The sequence below is a fragment of the Apodemus sylvaticus genome, chromosome 1, assembly GCF_947179515.1.
Source record: "Apodemus sylvaticus chromosome 1, mApoSyl1.1, whole genome shotgun sequence".
In the NCBI taxonomy this organism is placed as follows: domain Eukaryota; kingdom Metazoa; phylum Chordata; class Mammalia; order Rodentia; family Muridae; genus Apodemus; species Apodemus sylvaticus.
Genome location: NC_067472.1, coordinates 36,828,884 through 36,837,507, shown reverse-complemented (window position 1 = coordinate 36,837,507; position 8,624 = coordinate 36,828,884). Strand labels below are relative to the sequence as shown.

General features: G+C 44.3%; 1 protein-coding gene across 1 annotated transcript; it reads left to right on the top strand.

Moving 5' to 3' along the window:
* Nucleotides 1–1,180: 1,180 nt before the first annotated feature.
* Nucleotides 1,181–1,840, top strand: LOC127677759 (GTP-binding nuclear protein Ran-like). The gene has a single exon (XM_052172773.1). The coding sequence runs from the start codon at nt 1,181–1,183 to the stop codon at nt 1,829–1,831; it is 651 nt and encodes a 216-aa protein (XP_052028733.1). The 3' UTR covers nt 1,832–1,840.
* Nucleotides 1,841–8,624: the final 6,784 nt, after the last annotated feature.

Sequence of the window (8,624 nt, the reverse complement as noted above, 5' to 3'; positions counted from 1 at the left end):
AATTTAATATCATTTTCATGTAACCCCAAACAGTCTTTGCTTTTTTTCCCTCTCTTAACCGTGTAAATATGTAAAGGCCATCCTTAGCTCTCAGGCTCTTCAGTGCACAGAGTCAGCAGGTTTTAGAGCAGGAGGTGGAAGTGGGCTTTCCTGCGGAAGTGGGCTTTCCCCCTTACCTGGGCCTGGGAATGGCCTTTCCAGGGCTTTTCCAACTAGGGTTGTTAAGGTTTCTTTTTGGTTTTGTTTCATTTTGTTGTTTTTTAGAGACAGAGTCTCACTATGTAGCTTTTCCTGGCTCCTAGAACTCACTACATAAACCAACTGCCCATGAACTCACAGAGATCCATCTGCCTCTGACTCCTAAATGTCCTTTACTGCCAGGTTGAGGTAGAACAAACTCCTGGCTCCCCCAGAAGAGGGCATCAGATTCCATTACAGATGGTACCGAGCCACCATGTGTTGCTGGGAATTGAACTCAGGACCTCTAGAAGAGCACTCGGTGCTCTTAACTGCTGCCCAGTGTTTTGATCTCTTAAAGATCCCAGGAGCTAGCTGTAGTCATATTGTCAACCCAAGCAGTATTTTGTGTGTGTGTGTATTTTAAAACTGTGTATGAATGTGATTTTAAAGATTTATTTATTTATTTACTTATTTAAGAAAGAGTTTCATGTAGTCCAGGCTGGCCTCAGCCTTGATATGTTGTAGAGAGTAACTGAACTCTGATCCTTTGCCTCCCGAATGCTGGGACTGAAAGCATGGACCACTATATATGACTAAATGAAAAGATTGATTTTTTTTTAATTTTTATTATATAGTTGCAGGAGACTTCTGGATAATGTGTCAAAATAGTCATTCCTTTTAATTTAGTCCTCAGCTTCAAAACACTGTACTGTCACGATGCCGTTGCTTCATAGCTCATCATTCTTTCTCACAGAGGTGAAATTTTTGTTCTCATAACACATCTCTAAAATCCAGTACAGGTTTTCCCTGTGAGTTGGTAATGCAGAAACCTGATGATGCTTTTTTTGTAAAATATTCATTTTATTGTTCCGAATTCTCTACCCCCATGACAGAGGCCCATGGTAAACACACACACACACGCACACACACACACAAGTATGGGCGCTTCCGCCATCTCTCCAGCTTCAGTTGGACAGACGCTTCTGGAAGGATCGCAACAATGGCCGCCCAGGGAGAGCGGCAGGTCCAGTTCAAGCTCATCCTGGCGGGCAACGGCGGCACAGGGAAGACGACGTTCGTGAAGCGCCATTTAACGGGCGAGTTTGAGAAGAATTACGTAGCCACCCTGGGCGCCGAGGTGCACCCGCTCACCTTCCACACCAGCAGAGGACCCATCAAGTTCGACGTGTGGGACACAGCCGGCCAGGAGAAGTTCGGGGGTCTGCGCGATGGCTACTACATCCAAGCCCAGGGCGCCATTATAATGTTTGACCTAACATCCAGAGTTTCTTACCAGAACGTTCCTAACTGGTATAAAGATCTGGTCCGCGTGTGTGAACACATCCCCACCGTTTTGTGTGGCAACAAAGTGGATGTTAAAGACAGGGAAGTGAAGGCAAAATCTATTGTCTTCCACCGAAAGAAGAATCTTCAGTACTATGATATTTCTGCTAAAAGGAACCACAACATTGAAAAGCCTTTCCTCTGGCTTGCCAGAAAGCTCATCGGAGATCCTAGCGTGGAGTTGGTGGCCATGCCCGCCCTTGCCCCGCCTGAGGTGGTCATGGACCCCGCTTTGGCAGCCCAGTACGAGCACGATCTAGAGGTTGCTCAGATGACTCCTCTCCCGGATGAGGATGGTGACCTGTGAGAAAGTGAAGCTGGCGCCCTGCCTGCGTCAGGAGTCTAGTTTCCTAGCAACTGTCCTGGGATGTCAGGGGTGCAGCGCGTGCGCCACCTTATTTAGCTAAGCAGGTCCAGTACTCCATTGGGATGCTGATGGAGATGAATGGACTTAAGAGTGAATGTGGCAGTTCAACATGCCTTCATTTTTTTTTTCTTTTGGACTTTTATATTTAGCTCTATGAGGCAGAGTTGTTTCCTTCCTGGATTTCAAAGACAAGACTACTGCGGTCACATCACAATATTCAGTGGTGAAATCTTGTTCGTGGCCGTCATTCCCATTCTGTTCTTTTGGTTTAGCATCAGAATAAAGTCATATTTCAAATAATCTTTTTTGTTTTGCTTTTGTTTTCATTTTTTTTTTTGTTTTGTTTTGTTTTTTGAGACAGGGTTTGTCTGTATAGCCCTGGCTGTTCTGCAACTCACTCTGTAGACCAGGCTGGCCTCGAACTCAGTAATCCACCTGCCTCTGCCTCCCAAGTGCTGGGAAAAGGCATGTGCTACTACTGCCTGGCTCAAATAATCTTAAAACAACAACAACAAAATGCAAGTATGCTTACAGTGTTATTTATCCTAGCAGAATTAGCTTTGCTAACCTGGCTTGCTTCCATGTTGTTAGCAGACTAAGACATCACTAAGTTAGTTTCTGCTGAACCCAGTAGGATGTCTACCTGAGCTGAGCTGCGTCTTCTTACCTCTAGTTTATTTTGAAAGTCTTTTTTTTTTAAAAGACTTACTTATCTAATGTAAATGTGTGCTTTGCCTGCATGTCCCGCTGGACACCAGAAGAGGGCATCCGATCCTGTTATAGACTGTTGGGAACAGCCATGTGGGTGCTGAGAATTGAACTTGGGACTTTTGAAAGAACAGCCAGTGTTCTTAACCAGTGAGCCAGCATCTTCCCAGCTTCTCCTATGTAGTTGCAGGCCAGCTAATGCTCAGCTAACTTTACTGTACAGTTCAGGATTACCTCCCTGGGGAGCGTACTGTTTTCTTTCTTTCTTTTTTCTTTTTGTTTTTTGTTTTTTTGTTTTTTGGGTTTTTTTGTTTTTTGTTTTTGTTTTTGTTTTTGTTTTTTTTGAGACAGGGTTTCTCTGTGTAGCCCTGGCTGTCCTGGAACTCACTCTGTAGACCAGGCTGGCCTTGAACTCAGAAATTCGCCTGCCTCTGCCTCCCAAGTGCTGGGATTAAAGGCTTGCGCCACCACCGCCCAGCGATAGTACCACTTTCAATGAGCTGGGCCTTCCTATACCAATTAACAACCAACATGTCCCCACCAGCATGTCAGGGGACAGTCTGATCCAGGTAGTTTTCAACTGAGGCTCTCAGATGACTCTAGAAAGTTGTGTCAAGATGACAGTGAAATCCAACTGGGACAAATATCTTTTAAAACGAAATGAAGTACTACATTTATTTGTGTGTGTGTGTGTGTGTGTGTGTGTGTTCCTGCTGTGGCACGTGTGAGGGTCAGAGGACATACATCTTTCATGAGTTGGGTTTCTCCTTCCACCTTTGGATCTCAGGGGTCAAACACAGTCACTGCCTTTACCTACCATGCCATCTCCCTAATCCTGTAATAATTTAAAAAATGTAATCCTTACTTTGATTGGTCAGGACTACGAGCACATTTTCTGTGGATGACTTTATTTAACGTGATTTTTCTAGATGATAACCTTTTCCTAAACATACCCCAATTTTGACCTCTCAATTCTTATTGGAATAAAAAAAAAACCAAACCACTATATCCTCTATTTTAAAAAATATTTTATTTTATCATATATTTGTATATATATTTTTTTAAGACAGAGCCTCTCTAAGTAGTCCTAGCTGTCCTGCAACTGACTATGTAGACCAGGCTGGCCTCAAACTCACAGAGACCTACCTGCCTTTGCCTCCTGACTGCTGGGATTAAAAGTGTGCATTACCACACCCAGCAAGACCACTGTACTCTTAAACAGAGAAAAATAGACATTTTATTTGGGTGATAGCTGCCAGCCACTGCTTATGGCCCCTTCTCTTGTAATAGTGATGGCCCCTGCTGATCAAAGCCGAGGCTTTCCCCTCTTGTGTGACCCTGCTGCTTCTTCCAGAACTCTCACCTTGCTGGCCAGCCAGTGTGCTGCATATGATGGGTGTGCCTTCTCTTGGAACCCACTGTCTCCTTAAGGGCCCAGGCTTGGCCTTGGATGCTCCAGGGTTGTGAGCACAGTCAACTTTGTGGCAGGGTTTGCTGCCCAGAAACTTTGTCATTGACTTCCTGGCCTTTAGCTGGCCTCCCATTTTTGATCTTGGTAAAACCTGCTTGGGAAGAACTAACAAATGCTCCTGATCCTCCAGCTTCCCGCCTAGCTCACTAGTGTGGCTTCAAAATCACCTCACAGAATCCAAAACAACGCCCCTTAGACCTGCTCGTGCTCGGGTGGTTCACGGCTCTAAGGCCTGTTTGCTCACACACGACAGTAGCATCCTCATGGGAGTGCTCAAGTTGTTTCCAGTCTCCAGATGAGGGAAAGGATGGCGAAGTGACTTTCCCGTAGACATGGAGCTGGAGAGTGGGGAAGTCAAGGACCTGACCCAGGCAGCGCGACGGTAACCTACCTTCTTACTGTATTGCCACAGCTCTGACTGCCAGTCCTCCACCTGTGTGAATACCTGCAGGAAGGAACTCATTCTAATGTGTGGAGAAAGTGGCTGGTCATTTCCACTCCTTTCTGCCGCTCCAGGCACAGGGGTCTTCCTGAACACTCAGGGTCCCTGCCAGCGTTATCTGCTTTCAGATTTCTTCTGCTCCTCCAATCTGTGCTGCAATCTATTAGCAACAGCGATCAAACATTTTCTAGTGGCAGGCATCATTCTTGGCATTTTACAAATATCTCTAATCCCGACGATATTATTGTCCCCACTTTAGGCCAGAAGGCTCAAATACACTGAGCGGTTTGTTCAAATCACACAGTGATTAGCAGAACCCACTTTCATTCCTGTGAGGACTCAAGGACAAAAGCCTCCATCATCCTCCATTCGCCTAGAGGAGAGACGCCAACTGGCCCACTGGCAGGCTAGGTGCCATGCTATCGGGGCAAGCTTATCTCTTGCTGGGCTTCAACTTGACTCCTCTGTTCCAGACTGGCATGTCTGTGCCCTCTCCCCCAACCCTCGGGCTTGCTCCCAACACCCACACTTCCATCTATTGTTCCTGTGACCTAGAATGTCCTGTTTTCTCTTTACGACTCCCCAGAGCCCCTGAAAGTACAGGATAGCTCTTCCATCTCATACACATGCTTAGTCCTCCCTGGCCTGAATCTGCTTTCTGTTCAGTCGCTCGCCCTGCTCCTGTGTGCTCACACACATCCGCCGTCAGGTCACTGGACTTGGCCACATATTTGTCACGATGAGCTGATAGCGTATGCTCACCCTAGATTGCATCTCAGTTGATATCTATGTCAGAGCCAACCCCAGAGCATTTTCCCTTGACAAGTTACGTCACGACCTGAAACGAACCCGGAGAAAATGAAAAGTAGGTAAATTTACTATAAGTGCCTTCATACAGAACACCCTTCCACACAGGGTTTTCCCCCATGTAGAAGGCAAGTAACTCTACACATTCTGTGTTCTTTCTTCTCTTTCCATGACGGAAAGAACAGCAGATAAAATGCCATGTGTCAGATTATTTTATAAACACGTCACAAATATCAGCTACCTTAGTCTTTCCCACAGCCATCTGAGGTTGGCATTGTCACCCCTCCTATTCACGGGTGACATGGTTAAGTCACAAAGGAACAAGGCAGCTTGTTTAAGGTCACTATATATGGCCTTGCCAATAAACTGAAACACATTTTCCTTATAGTAAAAGTAATGCTTCCTGTTTAAAAAAATCTAGAAGGACGAGGGGGCTGAAGAGATGGCTCATTACTTACAAGCACTAATTGCTGTGGCAGAGGACCTGAGCTTGGTTTTCAGCATCAAAATGATGGTTCACAACCATCAGTAACTTCAGACCCAGGGGATCCAATGCTCTCTTGTGGCCTCCTTGGACCTTTCCCTGAATCTCATCATGCACAATCACATATGCAAGTAAAACATCCAAACACATATAAATAAGTAAATCAATCAACCAATCAATCAATCAATCAATCAATATTCTTTTAAAAAAGAATAGGAAAAGGTCAGAAGGTCTTTGGGACCCTATTAGTGATAGCATGTACCCAACACACAGGAGAGCCTGTGTCCATCTTTATAATTCCAAACCAACCGGATGACAAAATAGGAGACTCCTATTGGACAAAATGATGTGCATGATGCTGTTATTTACAGATAATTCAGTAAGCTACTTTATGTTGTTGATGTAGTTATTTATATTTTGAAAACTGAATCATCAGGTTTAAAATGAATGTTTTCTTTTAATTCAAAATTCCAATCTGTTACCCTGAGGTATATTATACACATATCAGAAAACTCATTTCTTTTAATTATACTCTCATTTTTGTAAATTTGCAGAGTTCTGAGGTCCTTTTAAACCATTGCCTTATTTCATAAAAGTACTGTAAACCCATTTACACACACTCTCAGTTCTTACCCAGAATCCTTAGCTATTGCTGGTCTCTTTTCTTTGTGCATTGATTTACCCCTCTGAACATTTCATATACAAATGAGTGGTGTGTAAAATCTGGTCTCCCTTACACATCACAATGTGTGTGGGGAGTTGATGCATATGTATAGCTGTGCTCACATGTGCTGATGAACATGCGTGGCCATGCATGTGGAAGCCCAAGGATGGTGTTGGGATCTTCCTCAGTCTCTCTCTTCCTTATATATACTGAGGCAGGTCTTTCGAAGCACCCCAGCTCCCCTGCTCAGCTCATCCAGCTAGCCAGCTTGTCTCTGGGAGTCTTGTCTCTGCCTCTCGGAAGTCTCGAGTCCAGATGAGCTGTCATGCTTGCTTGGCATTCACACGGGTGTGGGGACTCGAACTCCTACCCTCACACGTGTGCTGCCAGGACTTTCCCCACAGCACCATCTCCCCAGCCCCACAGGGATGCTCTTAATGTCCACCCATGCGTTGTCATTCTGTCACTCCCTTTGATTATAAATTAAAGATTTACATATAGATACAGCACATTTTGTCTATAGACCATTTGACTTGTTGCAAATGAATAAGAGTTTTTATGTTTTTATTTTCTTCTGGGTCATGTGGTAAACATTTCAAAGTGGTTAAATATAGATTTATTTTAGATTTCTGTTAGCAATTTATGAGAATTTTAGTTTCTCTGCATTTGCTGTTGTCTGTGGCCTTTTTTCAATATAATATTTTTTATTGATTATTTGGGAATTTCACATAATGTCCCCTTATCACACTCACTTACCAGTCCCTCCGGATCTGCCCTCATGTGACCTCTCCCTCACCAAAAGAAAAAGAAGGAGAAGGAGGAAGAAGAGGAGGAAGAAGAAGAGAAGGTAGAAAGTTGTTTATGTTTTCCATATACTTACTGGAACATGGTCAAACTCTCAGTAGCTAGATTCTTAAAAAACAAAAAACCCAAACAAACAAACAAATAAACCACCAGAAAACAACCTGAGTCCTTTCCCACAGCCACTGGAAGCCATCAGTTGTGAAGAGCTACACTTCAGTATCCTTATCACAATTTTTAAGTTTACTTCAATGGCTTCCTATCTAGGCTGTTACTTTTTGGGGTGGGCTAGGGTTAGGGGTTGCCACAGAAGCCTTCTCTGAGTCTTTCTTCACTATGAGCTTGCAGTCATTGCTAGCAAATGCAAAAAAGGTATTCTTTCCCTTTACAGCCAGTGAAAGCACAGATCATGGAGTTCCACATGGTTTCCGGTGGCAGCGTAGGCCATGGACATCCACGTGGCCTTCCGCATCAGCATGTGGCATGGACTCCAGCATAGCCTCTGGTGGCAGTCAAACATGGAAGTCAACACAGGCCTCTACCATGGCACAGGGCATGGACACTATCATAATCCTAGGCAGCAGCACAGGCCACAGGCACCAACAAGGCCTCTGGGCCCAGGCAGTATGACCACCCTGGCTCTGAGCAAATTCTGGATGACTGAGATGAAGACTGGTTCACTACCCAGACTGGATCTCCTCGAAAGATCTCCATGGTTCATGTTGGCCCTAGAAGTTGGTATCCACAGTCCATGTTGCTACCCCTGGCCTTGTTGAAGCCTGAGGCTTGTTTGTTGGTCTGTTTGTTTGCTTAATTAGTTGTCATTTAAAAAAAAATAAGACTGGGTCTCACTATTTACCCCAGGCTACCTGGGTGCTTAGATTTAAAGCTATATGTCACCATGCCATGTTTTATCCGTGTTTTTATTTTTAATTTTTTAAATATTATATACATGAGTGTTTTGTTTGCATATATGTATATGTACCTGGTGCCATGCAAGTCAGAAGAGAGCACGGGATCCTCTGAAACTGAAATGACAGACATTTGCAAGCCAACATATGAGTTCTGTAAACCAACAAGTCCTCTGCTAGAGCAGCCAGTGCTCTTAACCACCGAGCATTCTCTCCAGCCTGTGTTTTTAACCATAGATAGAGATCCTAGTAGGTGAGATAGGATACCTCATGTACTTTTGATGGTACCAAACAGCTTTCGTGTGCTTCTGGACCATTTAGATTTTGTTTGGGGTGTGTGTGTGTGTGTGTGTGTGTGGTGTTTGTGCAGTGTCTTTGTGAGTGTTTGCATGTATGTATGAATTTATCTGCATGTATGCCTGTAGAGGCCAGAGGTTGACTTCGG

What these genes read in the sequence shown, in the direction of transcription:
- LOC127677759 (XM_052172773.1), top strand. Translation starts at nt 1,181, where the DNA reads ATGGCCGCCCAGGGAGAGCGGCAGGTCCAGTTCAAGCTCATCCTGGCG.